A 16,631-nucleotide genomic window follows, 5' to 3' on the forward strand; every position below is an offset into this window, starting at 1 on the left:
TGAACAGTATATCACATTTCCCTATGCTGTGTGATCATGTAATGGAAGACTTTACTTTATCTGTAGTTTACTGTTATTTCCATAGTTTGTTCATACCAGAATGCACTTATACATGAGTTCTACGTTATTATTTCAGATTATTATACCAAAACAGTAGATTTAAAATGTTCTAAACCATTGTGCAGGTGACAGACTGAAAAGTAAAGGAATAGGATACCGAGCACCAGTCCCTTGAATAAAAGATACCGTCTATTCAGAGCATGTACACACTTGCGGTGTAAATAAAGATAGCTTCACTCATTTTGGTCATCCAGTTACACACGCATGGTCTAACGATATTCATAACTGCAGACGTTTGACACATGCTAGCTTCCTTTATGTTTCCACAGATAGAACTGAGTGTTCTATGCACATGCCATATACTGTTTTAAAATGCCCATAATTTTGTTTTTTTCAAACCCAAATTATTTCTATATGGCAAAGGCACTAGTTTTCATTTCAGATTAAATTCTATAAAGACTGGAGATTTAAAACAGTTGTTTTTGAGTTGTCCAAGCACAAAACAAGCATTTTTGAAATTTTTTCCAACAGTTGAAAAACACTTAGGCCTGATTCATGCAGGCAAACTCATGATTTCAATAAGGCTCTGCAAAGGTGCAGGATCTGCCTGCATAGATCCAATTGCAGCCACATTCTGACAACTTGAAAAAAAGCTGAATACATTTACATAATGTTCTGGGTGGAAATGAAACAAGCATCTTCAACCCCTAAAAGTACATTTTAAAGTAAATTTACAAATGACTGTCCTGTAATTAAAATGATTAGATTATGTGTTTGTAAAACAAAGTATTTTTCATCCTGAATACAGTAGGGACACAAGAGTATGAGGCCACAAAAAGTATCCTTTGGTGTATCAGAGATGCCCGTGGCTTCTCTTTACTCTCTTCTGCAATCTCCACCAACATTCACTAGGATACTAACATGGAAAAAATGCCAGCACAGGTTATGACATTCAGGATAGGAAAAACTTGTTCTCAACATTTATAATTTATCTTTGTTCATATTTAAATACTGCCTCTGCTTTCAGAAACTAGCCTCCAAAATAATCTAAAGCCTGAAACATGTTTTAAAAATAACTCAAAGCACGTGAAATGGATTGTAACCTTTCACATCTTACTGTGTTAAAAATACTAATTTTATAACTGCTGGTTAAAGAGTAGTTACCAACCTTATTTTATTTGAGGAAAAAAGAACCCTAATTACACATGTAAAGATTTGTCCCCAATATTATACACACAGTATTAATCTAAACCAGTGGTTCTCAAACTTTTGCACTGGTGACTCCTTTCACATAGCAAGCCCCTGAGTGCGACCCCCCCCCTTATAAATTAAAAACACTTTTATATATATTTCACACCATTATAAATGCTGGAGGCAATGTGTGGTTTGAGGTGGAGGCTCACAGCTCTCGACCCCCCATGTAATAACCTCAACTCCCTGAGGGGTCCTGCCCCCAGTTTGAGAACTCCTGATTTAAACCTTAGAATGGAAAGTCTACAGTAAGGAATATGCCTACAAAAGAGAGCTTTAGCTAGCAAGCAAGGAAAGATGGAAGGGAAGGTCAAAATCTAGTACAGGATTTATCTCTAAGAACTGTCGGCTAATTAATAATTCTAAGTAAGATGTGGAATCACCGTGGCCAATGGCACTGCAAACTCTGGGCCTTTTGAAGCTACTGATCATCTGTAACTCCACTAACATCAGTAGGAGTCTGAGGCGCTCAGCAACTCTCAGACGCTTTCTATTTATTTTTAAAAAATAATGTTTTATCCATGACAGTAACAGGTGAATCTGAGACTGGATTTCTGGACATTCCCCTCCCACCCCCGTCACTGAGGCCCCAATTCAGCAAAGCATTTAAGTGTGCTCAAATGCCATGAAAATCAGTGGGCAGGATTCTTTCATCCATTAAGTGCACCATGTGCAGAGTGAATTTAAAGCAGCCAGAGAGTCTTCTTGCATAGAAGGAATCTCTACTGAGGGAAAGCTTTTAGAGGTGGTACAGACACATCCTAAACCAGCTGTCTCTCTGGCATAAGGAAAAGAAGGGGGCTTGTTGGGATAGGCTGGTGGACCGAGAGGGGGAATGGTGGAACTGAACTCCACTACACCTGATTCTCTGCAGGTGTAAGCTCCATTTACAGAGCTTACATCAATCAGTGGCAGAAGCTAGAGTAGCAGGGGTCCCACTCTGTCTTCTACCATGGCTAAGTGGCCAGAGATCAGGGAATCACAGCCAGCTTCCTGCATCTGTCATTGTCCTCTGTCTCAGGTGTGCCTTGATGGAGAGGAGAATCAGGGCCAATGAGACTTAAGCATGTGCTTAAATGCTTTGCTAAATCAGGGCCCTATATTTCAGCCATTCTCTCCACAGCCAGCATTTTGCATTTCTCATTTTAAAAAATACAGTATACAAGTTATACTTTAATTAAAAACATTTTTCACAGAAAAAAATTAAAAGGCATGAACAACGGCTAATATTTTTAGCCATGTGTTCTTTAGTTGTGCATGCAAAATGGATAACTGTGCACTCAATTTCCAGTTTCTCATGGCAGTTTACATGCATATTTACATAGTCTGCATGTGCAATTTAGGAACTGATTTTGAAAATTTAGACCTATATGTATTTTGGGGGCCTTTTTGTTTCTTTGTATTATTAAAAAATAATTGTAGATTGGAATTCTCAAAATCAATAGAAAAACTAGAGGTAAATCCCCATGTTTAATCTCAGATTCTTTTCTGGACACTAACATTTAGGAAGTTCAGTATCGTTAGATGATATGAGTTCTTTTAAAAAAATAGAAAGTATCAACTTGATTTAAGAAAAAGTACCAAACCCAAAACTAGACTTGCACAGAATTTTTGTGCTTTTAGATTTAGTCATTTACTTTACAGGGTTTCCATATATTCTGAAGGTGACTACAATTGTATGTGCAAAATGAATACTTTATGTTTACAATTATCTTTTTGCAAGCACAACTAAGGTGCCCGTTTTTGCAATTTACCCATAATGACCAAATCCTGCAGTTTCTTCTTGGGCGAAACTTCCACTCAAGTCAATAGTTCCTTGACATAGGGCCCTATTTTCCAGAACTAACTACCATGTATAGTATTTACCGTTGTGAATAGTCCCCATAGACATCAGTACTCATGGTAGTAAGCACTCTGCCCACTAGTCACAGCTACTCTATGGTAGTAAATGTTTGTAGGTTTGAGCTCTCAGTAAGGGTTCAATAAGGACTGTAAGATTTGGCCACAATTGGTTAACATTCTCTATAATCTAGAGTTGGTTGGACAATCTGAAGAAAAAAAAAATCATGAAATATTGTCCATTTTTTAGCAGCTCTGTTATTAACTATATAGGTAATTCCCACTGCATCCATAAAGATAATATATATTCTTCCTATAAACAAATACCTAAAATCACCTTCTTCTGTTCACTTTGTAAATCACTGTAAATCTCCAAAATATACATATATATGGCCATGATATAGTTAGAAAAGAGAAATGGAGTAATAACACTTTTTATTGCATTCTCAAGTACTGTTGAATATGGGTACAGTAGGCACACATTTTAACTAATTATCATCTACTATAATCCTAAAGCTCATTTACCTGAGATCTGTGTTTTGTAAAAATAAAGTTTTCTTTTTAGTTGCATATGTTACAAAAGACTCAGTTTCAGCCTGAACAGATGTGAAACTTTGAATCTGGCAACAAGTGCTATAGGTGATCATATAAAAAAGGTACTGCTGAAATAGCTGCATATTAAAAAGAAGCCACAAATCTTAGAGGTTTTAAAAATCTCCCTCCCCGCACCCCCCAGTGTTGGGAAGCCACATTGTAATAAAACTGTTTAAAACATTTGACACAGAAAACCTGCACAGAAAGCATGCTGTTAAAATCATGTACCCTCTAAGACACCCATCCTGGAAGAAGTTAAGTAGCTTAGAAGGACAAACTCCATGTTACTTGTAAATGTATTTAATGTCACTCAGTTCTCATCATCCCGTCTGTAGTGAATAGTCTGTATTTCCTGAGCTAAGAACATGGCCATCTCTTTAGTGCCGGCAGCAATCACTCGGCATGACATGAGATCTAGAGGTCCCCCTAAGAACAAGAGGATAAAGAAGAACCATGTTTAGATACAGAAGTGATGTATGGCATATTATATTATACCCTTGTTGTAGATAGAGATTTTCAAACATACTGAAACAATGCCACAGCCACATTTAGAGGGGGAAATACCTTGTTGAGAAATTCAAATTCAGAGATGTCTTGCAAAGCAAAGTGTTCCAGAAACCATAAACTTATCAAACACCAAAGTACACAGCTCAAGCAATGAATGTTTTATTTGTTCAGAACACAGAAAATAAACACAATATATTCCATTTTACTCTCTTAAACAAAACACCAGATGTTTTGTTTGCAAAACTAGGGGTAGTAAGGAATAAAATAGGAACCAACATCACCCGTTTTCAGGGTTAAACATACCCTACAACTGGCAACTGTTCTTTAACACATCAAATCTTTCCATAGTCATGCACACTTTGATTACCACTGGGCTTGACTACTAAAGAGCACTCTACTTGGGAGATGTATGCTTTAGAAATTAATAAAATAATAATCCTTAACATTTTGGGTCTTTACATCTTTAAAGTGCTGTACAAATATAAATATTCAGATGCACACTCTTGTGTCTCCCTGACAGCCCTTTCTTCCCAAGAAGGCTTCATCTTTGCTGAAATCTGTTTAGGAGTCTCAGCATATCCAGTAATCTCTTCTGGGCCAGCTGTCTACTTCAAATGTAACACTTTAAAGGGCTTATTCAAAGACACAGACATTCATCCTCAGCATCTCTGACCTGGGAAAGCCCTAGACTAGAAATGCAAAATTGTGATGAAATTAGCCAGCCAGAGCCTAGGGCAGAGTGGGCCAGACCCGAGATGTTTCACTGGATTATCACTATAAGCAAAGGATCTGTATGGCGGTGTGAGGGAAAGAGAAAAGAATACACAGACTGCGGCTATAAAAGCATCCCATAAATAGTCACCCAGGGACAATGTTAAAAAAAGTCACTCAAAATTGCGGGAAAACTGGAAAGGACAACAGGGAATGGGAAGAACTATCTGAGGACTCCTTCCATTCGGGGGGGAGGGGGGAGTTAAAATGTCCATGGAAGCAATATCCTGATATAGGAAAAGAGAGTTTGTTAGCTGCATATCTATTAGAATGTCTCTCTAATGACTCACTTACTGAAGTTGCATTGCTAGTGCCTTTGGATCAGACAGCTTGTCTCACCCTATTGCTTGCCAGGTGCTGTAATTATAACAGCAGCAGGGGAAATTAAAGCTCTCCCCAGTTCAAAGCAAGTAGAAGCACCATCATGCTCCACCCCAAAATAACCTTGGACTGAGTCAAACTCAAAGTTTATTCATAGAAAACTATGCAGCCAAGAGGCAAAGGGAAAGGAGAATCAGCAAGGCACTACAATCACACATGGATTACTGTTATAGACACTCTAGCACCAAAGGGCTCTCTCTCATCCCACTGCCCACATAGACTGCCAAGGTTCTCAGCAAACCTATGGCAGAAAATGCAAGGAGGAAGAAAACTGGAGTGTTGGTAGCAGAAAATACAGGGAGACTAAGGAGCAAAGTATTTCTGTAAACCCATCCTTCTTTAAGGGAGGCAAAGAGTTTCTCTCTGCTCTCCTCTACCACAGAGACAGCAAAGTCACACCTTGCAGAATTTTTCTAGATAGTAAATCCCTACATACACCCATATGTCTCCACCCAGTCCCAGAACACAGCCCCTCCTACTGCATGGAATTACATCACAGTTGTGCAGAATACCCTCAGAGGCAATCAAGAACAAGAAGCTAAGATCAGGGCTAGAAACACAGGGTCCTCTTTCCAAGAATTCTGCCTATTCACACCAGTAGTAATTATAGTAGACTGACACAACCACAATCAGTCCCCACTCAGAGACTCTTTCCCCTGCCATTCCTGGATGGTAAAGAAAAGGGAACACCGGGAAGGAATCCTGGCAACAGGCTGTTAACATCTCCTTTTGAAGGGACTCTACCAACCACTCCCAAAAACATACAATAGTCCAACCAGAATTTAAAAACTATCCCGCAATTCCAGAGAACTTGGAAGTCACTGCTCAGCATCTAAGCTTCCTTTTCCAAGCAGACTGAGAGAGAGCTGGCAAAAAGGGATCTCCAACTCCACTTGTTATCTGTCAGAATCATGGATCCCTCTAACTGAGGCACAAGGGCATGGAGTATAATACTGAGACCGCATTTGTTGCTCGGTGGATTAACTTCTCTGGTCCATGCCCATTCTGCTGGACTTGTCTGAGACATTTGATACTACTGATAAACACACCTGTCTTGCCTTCAAGAGCTGAAGGAATGAACAGAAATGCTTTGAATTGGCTTAGGTCCCTCCTCTCAGAACAAAGCCAGAGGATCACTAGGGGTAACTGTTCCTCTACGTCCTAATTCCTCACCTATAAGCCCAAACTCAGTTCCTCTCCCATACTATTCAGCATCTATGAGTAAACACTGGGAGCACTGGCAAGATAACACAGACTGAAATGCAGGCAACACCCAACTCCATAGTTCCCTTACACCAAGCATACAGAGCACTATCTACCAGCATTCTGAATACCTAACTGAAATTACCTTCTGGATGAAGATCAGATAGCAAAAACTGAACCCACGGAAAGCTTGGGTGATGCTGCTAGGAAGACAGAACTGCTCTGTAGAACTAGTTTTCTCTATAACCATCCCTACTTTCAAGAATATCCACTCATGTTTTTATGTTGGTCCTCGGCCTCGCAGAGCTGATAGTGCTGGTAGGAAAAACCCACCACCCTCTACCTCCAGCTGGCCAGAAAATCACACCCCATCCTATCAGCCCCAGACAGTATTCATCCTCCACTTGCAGAACTAAATGCAAAACCCAATTATTCATCTTAGTTTTCCCTCAGTTTCTTCTCACATACACACACAAAACCCTTTCCCTTCTCACCCATATACAAATCAAGCCTTTTCTCCTACCAGTGGGGAAGGAAGACACAGATTATTTCTGTTTCGAATACTTTGGAGATATTCAGATAGTATTGCAGTGAGGACCGTGTAAGTACACAGATAGATTAGACAGAGATGGGGAAGTAAAAAAAGAAGAATGCAGCCCAAACTAGAAAGCTAAACATCTGAACATTTATCTGCCTCACTTCTCAGAGACTATGCAAGGTGATTGAAAAAAATTGTGTGACAATTATTTAGATTGTCTTAGTGCCTATTATGTGCTTTCCAAACGTGAAGAGACAGTCCCTGCTCCAAAACAGCATACTTTACTCACCTGAAGTATCTATCACAATACCACCTGCCTCTCTAATAATGACAGTAGCTGCTGCCAAGTCCCAGCAATGTAAACCAAACTGGTAATATGCATCTGCAGCCCCCGATGCTAGATGGCACAGAGCCAAGGTAGAACTTCCGATTACACGGATCCTAGAAGCAGAGAGGTATAAAAGAATGAAAGGGGGAAAACTGCTTTTATTTCAATCCAGGTATTTATTAACAGGGTACAATATGCATCACATTTGATTTAAGTAGAATAACACTCTGCTTGGAATTTTAGAAAGTTGAGAATGTTTATGATTTTTAACATCATAAAAAATTTTCTTAAAATCCTTACCCATGTACTTGGGCTTTGAGTAAGCTCTCCATGTTACCGAGGAACAATTTCAAAGTCTCAGGGTCACGTTTTGGACCAATTTCTGTTAAGATCAAGGCCTTCGACTTATCTGCAACGTAGATAGTTGTTTCTATTAACTTAACAACCTTTCAAAGTAATTTCTTCACATTAAATATGAAGAGGCTTTTCACAGCAAAACCATTTCTCATGCACACAAAAATTGTTCCTCTTTTCATATTCTTTCTCAGGATGAGAAACTGCTTTTGTCTAAATGACTGTAACAAGACTAAATTGCTCATACAGTTGGATTATCTAAAAATACTTGTTTGGGAAAAGAAGGGAAGGAAGAACAAGAACAAAACTGCAGTTTCTATGAGTTTCCTTTGTTCCCATGGAATTTTTCCTTCATTGACCAGTCAAGCCTTTGGTGACCTCACAAACTTTTAGCAGTCAGCTACAAATAATTGACATAGGATTTATGCATTCCACTGTAAATGAATTGTATTTTAAAGCAGAATGCTTCCTGAACAGGGAAGTTTGATCTCTTGGATTATACCATTCATTTTAATTAGATAAAGCTAGGTGTATGATAAGTAAAGATCAGTTAAAAATATTCACCAAAAACTCCATTTATCTTGCAAAAACTACCCCCTTTTACATTTGGACATTGGAAAGACTACAAAAGTCACAAACCTGCAAGTATCAATATATTTACCATCTATTCCATATAAAAAAAGTCAGTAGGTCTAATTCTGAACTAATTTTTGTGGCATTAGTTTTTCCTTTTGTATTGTGTTCAATTCAGTAACTTCTGATTTACAGCAGTATAGGGGCCTAATCAAAGCCAAGGACAATTAAAGCCAAAGGAAAGATTCACACAGAGTTCAACGAGTATTAGATCAGGCCTTAAGTGAGGTCACATTCAGGCCTACAATATATGTAATATTTTAAGAAGTATACACAGTATTCCTTCCAAATGATTTAAGTAGGGACAGTGGACCAAATGCTGTGATGCTACTGAGTGCTATTTTCATAGACAAATTAATGTGGCCTGAGACATCTTGTAATTAAATTGACATGCCAGGTACTGGCCACCTACAAATGTAAAAGGGCATTATGGATTCAAGTAAGCTGATTAGCAATGGGTGAGTAATATACATGTACTTGGAATAAAACAGTCACCGGATATCACAAATATAACTGCAGAAACATAGACTTCATAACCATTTTTTAAAATGTTACATTAAAGTATAGAAGCACAGTTCTACTTTAAAACTACTGGGACACAATGCAGGGCATGCACTGCTTTGCCGTAACTGGAAATTTCTGGAGGTTGAAAGTAATCTGCCTTTGGTCTTCTGCATAATACATTCAATGTTTACAATTATGACACACTGAATGCATGACTTACTACAGACATTATTAACAACACCATACATTCATGCAAAGTATACCTTGGTCATAACAAAAATAACTATTCTATGGAACTGTGAAAATGATTATAAACATATTCCTGATGAATAAACAAACATTTCCTAATACTAAGTAAAAGTTATGCTAATTTAGGAATTGGATTTAAAGACTGAAATGCTTTAAGGAGGTTTTGGGCTTAAGGAGGAACTGAATTTAGGGAAGAGACCATCTAGTGAAAGACACAAAGTGGCTTCAGGAATTCAAACTACAGGAGACTGCTGACCAGAAGACAAGTTCTCCACCCTGATGAGGGGAAGAGAAACAAGGAGGGTTGGTAGAAGAGAGATGACAGTGACCTGGGTAAATGTGAGAGGAAAAGAGACTAGGGACCAACATTTTTGGCTATTGAAGGGGGCAGAGTGGAGACCAAAAAAAAAAACCTCACGCCATTTATGGTATCAACACACTTAAGGCCAGGCCTGGCTTTAAACTTTGACTAAGTTTGTCAAAGGGAATTTTATATCTTTGGGATATTCCTTCATTATGATTATTTAAATCTGTGAGTGGCGGATATCCCAGACCACAGCTCTGTTTTCTTACTGTGATATAACCTTTGTAAAATTCTGTCATCACCACAATGTGATTCTTTTTAGTTCTGAATTGTTAAATGCTGAACATATCTAGCATTAATCTAATTTTATACTGTACATCAACATTTTCTATGCAAAATACATTTCCTGAAACAAAAGCATGCGGTAACACAGAAGCCTAAAAGCCACAAATTCCAGAAGTCAGAATGAGGAGAAACATCTTGTACTCCAGAGGTGATTCATTCTTTTGAAGTCAAAATCCTTATTGGACAAGAACAACCATAAATGGGCTATATTTAAACACCATACAAATCAATAAAAATATTCTCCATCTTCCCTGTTCAAAACACCCCACACAAATGGGTACATCTCAAAAGAGAAAAAATTATAAAGCATCTAAACAATACGGGATCTGACCCTCCCCTTATGTTCTGGACTCCCACATTAGCAGAAAGTACATAGGGAATGGGGAGAAAGCGGTGCTGTATCCCACAGCCCTTGCTCAGCTGAAGGCCCAGGACCATTTAGACATAAAAGTGAATGGGGCCAGTTTATGAAGGATGCAGGACAGCTGGGAGATGCCCTGATTCCGTAAGCCTCCCAGGCATACTCTGCTAAGGGGATTCTTGTGGAACATGGGCTGTATTTTAAAACTTCCCTCCCCGGACAGAACACCTTTGGAAGGGTGGCTAGGGTAGGACCATGGACACCTATTTGGGGTAAATGTCCTCCCTCAGGCACAGCTGCTCCTGTGGGGGAGAAACGTACCACTTGTACGCTCTTTCTCCAGATAAATAAACGTGGCCCACTAAAGACTGGTCCAAGCCACAAAGCCTGGATCTGGATCCAAATTTTTCCAACTATCAGGGAAGTTCTCATCATCCAGGGTAGGTCTGGACTCATATCTAATCTGTACATTAAATTGCTTTAATTTCCAATGATTTCAGTCTGCACCAAACCAATTTTCTATTGTAATTTTTATCATTTCTGGGGTACAAAGATACAGCTCTGTGACATCTGCTTGCTTCTGTTTGCTAATTATGCTGCCTTATCTTCTGCGTTGGATTTGTTAAAAGAAAGCTTCTTGTCGTTATGTGCATTTGATTGAACTTAACTATTATAACTAGGCAAATACAGAATCACTTTATTAGGTTTATAATAATAAATCCCAATACAGTACAGACTAAGTGTTCTAACTAATTGTATGATGAAACAGACCTCTCACACGCATCACAGAATGTATGCATCCATTAATTCCATTTACTACTGGCATACATGTGCTTACAAACAAGATGCAGTATATGGCACCATTAAGTCATCTGAAAATAAGTGAATGACAGATGCCATAATAATGTGGGCCTAATTCATCATTCAAGCTGTACTTTGTATCCCAGAGTTACACTAGTATACAGAAGGCATGGTATAGTGGTGAATTTCATCCTATTTCTTTATCTTAAAGGAGTGGTTTTGCATCAATACTGATCAATTTGTGTGGAAATTACAAAATATTTTAGGACCATTTAATACTAATTCACATAAAGCTGTATATTATAAACAGAAATTTGAGAACATCCTTATGTTTCCAGGAAAGACACAGTTATAATGCAGGAAAGATTATTATCCTGAATGAAATTATTTCCATTTAGGATTAGCATCAACTCTGAAATTCAACATATTTCTTTTAGAGTTCTAACAAAAATCTAGACCAACCTGTCTCTTTTGATACCTGAAGCCTTTTTTCATTACAAAATGCCCCTTGACCTCTTCTACCAGTGTATAATCGTTCTTCAGTGCAATGGTAAATTACACCAAATTCAAGCTTTAAGATTTTGAAAAGGAAAGAAATGAATGCAACTCAAATTACTCATCACAGGTATAAACAACTACTAATGGCAGAAAGATCAAAATTGTTTTAATTAGCTAGATAACCAAAGATTATGCTGCTGCTAATAAATAATTTTACTGTTACATTGAAGTTTTAGATACACAACATATAAAATTCAGTTTAGAAAGAGAGATATTAATTCCATCTATTCACAGCTCATTTTTAAGCACACTATTAGAATGGAACAAAAAGTTACTCTGAAATTCAATTCAAGGAGTTATTGAGAATACGTAAATCCCCCAGGGACAGATTCTGAACACTTCACTCCCATTGGTGAGCAGTCACTCACATGAATAGGCTCATTGACTTCACTGGGGCTATTAATATTGCCAACCTCAAGCATCTCAAATTCATGACTCAGGCCTCCAAAACACATGAGATTTGTAAGCCAATCAGGCAACTTTTTTTTTTAAAAAATACATAGTTTGCATGTCATAATACATTTCACTTGCCTTCTATCTTTTGAGCCCTTGAGGTGCACTCAAGTCATCTTTGAGTTTTTCTCTGCAATCATGAAGGCTAGAAGCTAACTGGTCTTTTAAATGAACACGGAGATTCTTGTGAAATCACCTGACTCCAGGAGTTGGGGCTTGAAGAAAAACACCAAATATCACGAGACTCATGATAAAATTATGAGATTTGGCAACACTGAACTATTTGTACAAGCTCCTGCTTACAAATGGGAATAGGGGGTTCACAATTGGAGCTTTAATAAGCCAGGCCCAAAGTACTTAATATTTTGCACAACTACAGTACCTGCCATCAGAAGATCTTAAAATGCTTTACAGACATTAATGAATCAATCCTTACATCATTACTATGAGATAAAATATTATCTACATTTTACTCATAGGGAAACAGACACAGAGAAGTGAAGTGACTTGCCCAAGGTCACAGAATAAGTTTGTAGAAGAGCCAATAATAGGACTCAGACCTTCTAGACTCCCAGTCCCTTGCTGCAACCATGACCGATACTACTTGAGTGACCACCTCTCACCCAACAGTCCTCAAAGATAGCTCAGAGGGAATGGATTTTCCTTAATATTCATCCTGAGGTCCCATCTAAACCAACCTGGAGTCAGACTCTTCTTGATTCAGGGTCCCTATGTATGGAACTCCAGATCTGAAGATATCCACAAAAATCTCTCTTTGGCAGTATTCAGAGCTTGATGCTAGATCTTTTTATTCATCTATGCCCATTTTGGCTACTTTATTGATTTTTTTTTTTTTTTTTTTTTTACTTTTGCTTGTTTTTTTACTACAATGGATGGTAAAATTTAATATTGTTTATTTTTGTTTTAGCAGCATCTAAAGCATGATGGGTGCTATAGAAAATAAACAAACACTAAAAAAAGCTGTTTTGTAATTATATGCAATATTTGAAAACATTTGGGAAGGAATAATCTTTAGAATGGCACTAAAGTGTGTCTTTACAGTTTCTATGTTTTTAAAGACAAGCTGCAGTCAATTTAGATATACATATAGCACTATACTGTCCAAACCAAAGGGAGTTGCTAGTCCTCATCACATTTGAGAATTAAGCCATCGCTGAATTTGCTTGATGCTGCATTCCTTGCACACATAAAATTCCTGTTGGCTTCAATGGGAGCTAACGGCATGTCAATGCATGTAAATGCAAAGGCCCAAGAGGCACATTTTACAATACTGTGAATAACTACTTAAAAATAGCTACTTTTATTTTATAAATCAAACTGTAAAACTACAGTAGCTGTACAAACCCCTTCAAAATGAATTGTGAGAACAAGGAAATTTTAAAATAACAGTTTCCCAAGCCCCAAGGCCAGGTTCTTTGTTTTTCTATGGACAGGCTCTTATGAAGGTACGTGGAATAATACTAAATTTACTGCACCTCAAAAGCACACAAAAGCAGATTAAGGGAATCCAAACCATAACTTTGCACATATCACAAAAAGTAATCCTACTATATACTGTACATCAAAAAAAACTGTCCGAGAGTCATGGAGATTGCTAACAGCTTTAAAGCAATAGGAATCAGCATAATAACAAGAGAACAGTAGAAGATAAATATAGATATGCTTAGTCACAATTTAAACATAACTTATTACTGACTGATTTTGTTAACTCTTGCATCAGTAGTCACTTTTTAATAATATATAAATCCAGTTAAGATGGGACTACCTGCAGGAGTAACGGTTTGCAGGATTAGGGTGTTACATTGGTGTGGTGTGACCAAACAAATTTCAATAGCATGGAAAGAGCCTTTGTATTAATTTTTTAGTTCCCACGTGGCTCTGAGGTTTATCTCAGGTTACCAACTCACAGAACACATTTTATACCTCTTGGTTAACAGCAAATCCAATGCTGACTGCCACTGTTGGAAACCTGTGAAGAATAAGAAAGAAAGTACTATTCATGAATAATCTCTTTGAACATGCAAATTCCACAACTCCCAGCAGCAACTGAACCCACAGAGCGCACTGTAATTTTACTCAACTAAAAACTTCATCTATATTATACCTTCCCTCTGTTTCCACCCAAGACTGTCCCTTGTACTTTGTCAATTCTTTTTTTTTTTTAAATCGAAACTAACATTTCAAAAAGTTAAAAAAGAAATTTATGAAAACATAAATAGGCTGTGTATATTAAACATATATTTGAAATTTTAATGATTTTTTCCCCTTAGTGTAACTAAATAACCTGATCTTAAAATAATATTGTAATAAATCATTTATATGTTTCATCCAATGATCTCAGAGCACTTTGCAGACAGTAATTAATTAGGGAGAAACTTTGTACCTGAGGTCAACAATAAATGAAACCTATTATACTACCTTCTCTCTTGCCAAAGTAATAACTACATATTTCACTTGCTCCTTTTGACATAGGTATTAATTGTTCCAAAATTTAAGTATGAACTGACAAATTAATAATGTCTTAAAACTTGTAGAAAACTTGTAGAGTAACAGCAGAAAGTATTGCTGGAAGGCACAATTTCACTGTATCACCTGAAACATCAACCCCCAGAAGCTGGCCCCAGTCAGCCACAGTGTAAGCACATATTATTCCATTGAAGTCAATGCACCAAGGCAGAATTAGGCCCATCATTTAAAAAATCTTTGCCTATTAGACCAACCATACAGAATTATTTTAAATTTAGTGGGACTGTCCAGGTGAAGTAAACAACCATTGTTTTTTTTTAAAAATCAAATATTTAAATTTTGAATTAAAGTTGTAGTTTTGTAGGTGCACCACGCGTGGGCAGGCGGGCTCAGCAAGGCAGTATCCAAGTGTGGAGGGGGGCTTAGGAGTGAGTCGAGAGAGGTGATCTGTGTCGGAATCTGGGTGCAGGCAGCAGAGTGTGGGATCCAGGTGCGGGGGGAATCTGGATGCACAGAGGCTTGTTGGGGGGTTCAAGGTACAACGGTAATAGGACTCTGCAGGGGGGCCCAGGTGAAGGTGCTTGGGGCTCAGTGTGGGGGGAGTCTGGTGGTTGGGGGGATAGAGCTTGGCAGGGGGGCTTGGGTGTGGGAGGCTCAGTGGGGGGGTGTCCAGATGCTGGGGAAGTGGGGCTCAGTGGGTAGGGATCCAGGTGCAGCCGGTTGGGGCTTGGTGGGGTGGGTATCTGGGTGTGGATGGCTCGTCAGGGTGGTCCAGGGGGAGTGGAGCTCAGTGTGTGTGTGGGGGGGTTCTGAGTGTGGGGGGGTGAGCTTTGGTGGAAGAGTCTGAATATGAGGGGGTCTGAATGCATGAGGGTTGGGCAGATGAGGGAGAAGCTCCCTGTACAGATCTCTCTCCCCCTGAAGCTGAGGAGTGATGGGTGCAGGAAGCGTGGCGCGGCGGGGGGGGGGGCAGTTTGCAGAGCTTCCTGCAGCTGGGGGAGAAATCTGGAGGTGGGTGTGACCTGGCCCTGGATGCCATGCAGTGGAAAAGGAAGTATTGTCGTCCCTAGCCCAGCCAGGACTAGCAGCTCAGCCCGGTGCAGGGTAGGAGCCACCAGTTGGGTCTTTCCCAGTCCCACCCCTTGCCCCACAGTGATTTACCTCTCTGCCACCAGCTCTGGGCACCCGAAACATACAGCTTGGGACCACCTTCCCTTTGCTTCCCCGTCAGAAAGTCATTTTTCTGTGGGGAAGGAAAGAAATCTCCGGGCGATATAAATTCTGCACATGCAGTGGTGCAGAATTCCCACAGGAGTATCAAATATTATATCAGATATAAAAAGATACTGGAATAGATCCTGCAGGTCTTGTTCAGGCAAACCCCCTCAGTTTGTAAATATAATGCTGTAGGTAAGTGTAAATTGAGCAAACTTAACACAGTGAAATATATTTCAGTAATGGGGGGAGAGAAGGATTGATGAGTAACTGAGGAGTTACTATATTTTAACAATTCTCCATGTTACTGAATTTACCTGTGCACAAAATTGCAGGTTCCATCAATGGGATCAATAATCCAGGTAGGATTGTCAGTGAGGACACATTTTGACCCAGCGGCAGTGGACTCTTCTCCAATAAACCTATATTTGACATGAAGTAAAGTACACTCAGAAAACTCAACTCCTCTTTCTTGGCTTTTGGAGACTATTGTTACATTCATGTATTTTTAAAGTTTAGTTACCAAAAACAAAACAAAACAAAAAGCCCACCCCCACCAACTCACAGAAACTTTGTAAAGAATTCTAAAAAGATAGATCAGAAAATTGTTTTATACAGTATATTAAAAAAAATTCCATTTTAGTTCCCCCTCCCTATAGGTTAATGATACATACTTCAAAATCATGTAATGCATATAGAGATGGATCTGAAATGAAACCACAGCTTTGGAAGAAATTTAGATCTGGATTGCAATTTCGCAGCTCAGGCCCACTTCTAGGAGGAAGTAGTGCAGGCTGCCAAATGTACCCCCCATTCTTTGCAGGTGAATGAACCAGGAAAAAATACAGCCCCACTCCCACCACAATTTTTAATAGCAGAGTAGATCAGGAAGTAA

General features: G+C 38.8%; 1 protein-coding gene across 2 annotated transcripts in view; it reads right to left on the reverse strand.

Moving 5' to 3' along the window:
• Window positions 1-231: 231 nt before the first annotated feature.
• Window positions 232-16,631, reverse strand: part of IMPA2 (inositol monophosphatase 2) — a 30,487-nt gene continuing 14,087 nt past the window's right edge. The window contains exons 3-8 of one of the 2 annotated variants that reach the window (XM_050942180.1): window positions 16,054-16,158; window positions 13,979-14,024; window positions 11,486-11,594; window positions 7,773-7,881; window positions 7,434-7,585; window positions 232-4,170 (exon numbers count right to left, since the gene is read on the reverse strand). In XM_050942180.1, the coding sequence (XP_050798137.1) occupies window positions 4,055-4,170; window positions 7,434-7,585; window positions 7,773-7,881; window positions 11,486-11,594; window positions 13,979-14,024; window positions 16,054-16,158 (637 nt within the window). In that variant the 3' untranslated portion in view covers window positions 232-4,054. Of the gene's footprint in view, window positions 4,171-4,394; window positions 4,941-7,433; window positions 7,586-7,772; window positions 7,882-11,485; window positions 11,595-13,978; window positions 14,025-16,053; window positions 16,159-16,631 lie in introns of those variants that run through there. The other variant, XM_050942182.1, reaches the window with a different exon arrangement.

Source organism: Gopherus flavomarginatus, chromosome 2, assembly GCF_025201925.1.
Source record: "Gopherus flavomarginatus isolate rGopFla2 chromosome 2, rGopFla2.mat.asm, whole genome shotgun sequence".
NCBI classification, from domain to species: domain Eukaryota; kingdom Metazoa; phylum Chordata; order Testudines; family Testudinidae; genus Gopherus; species Gopherus flavomarginatus.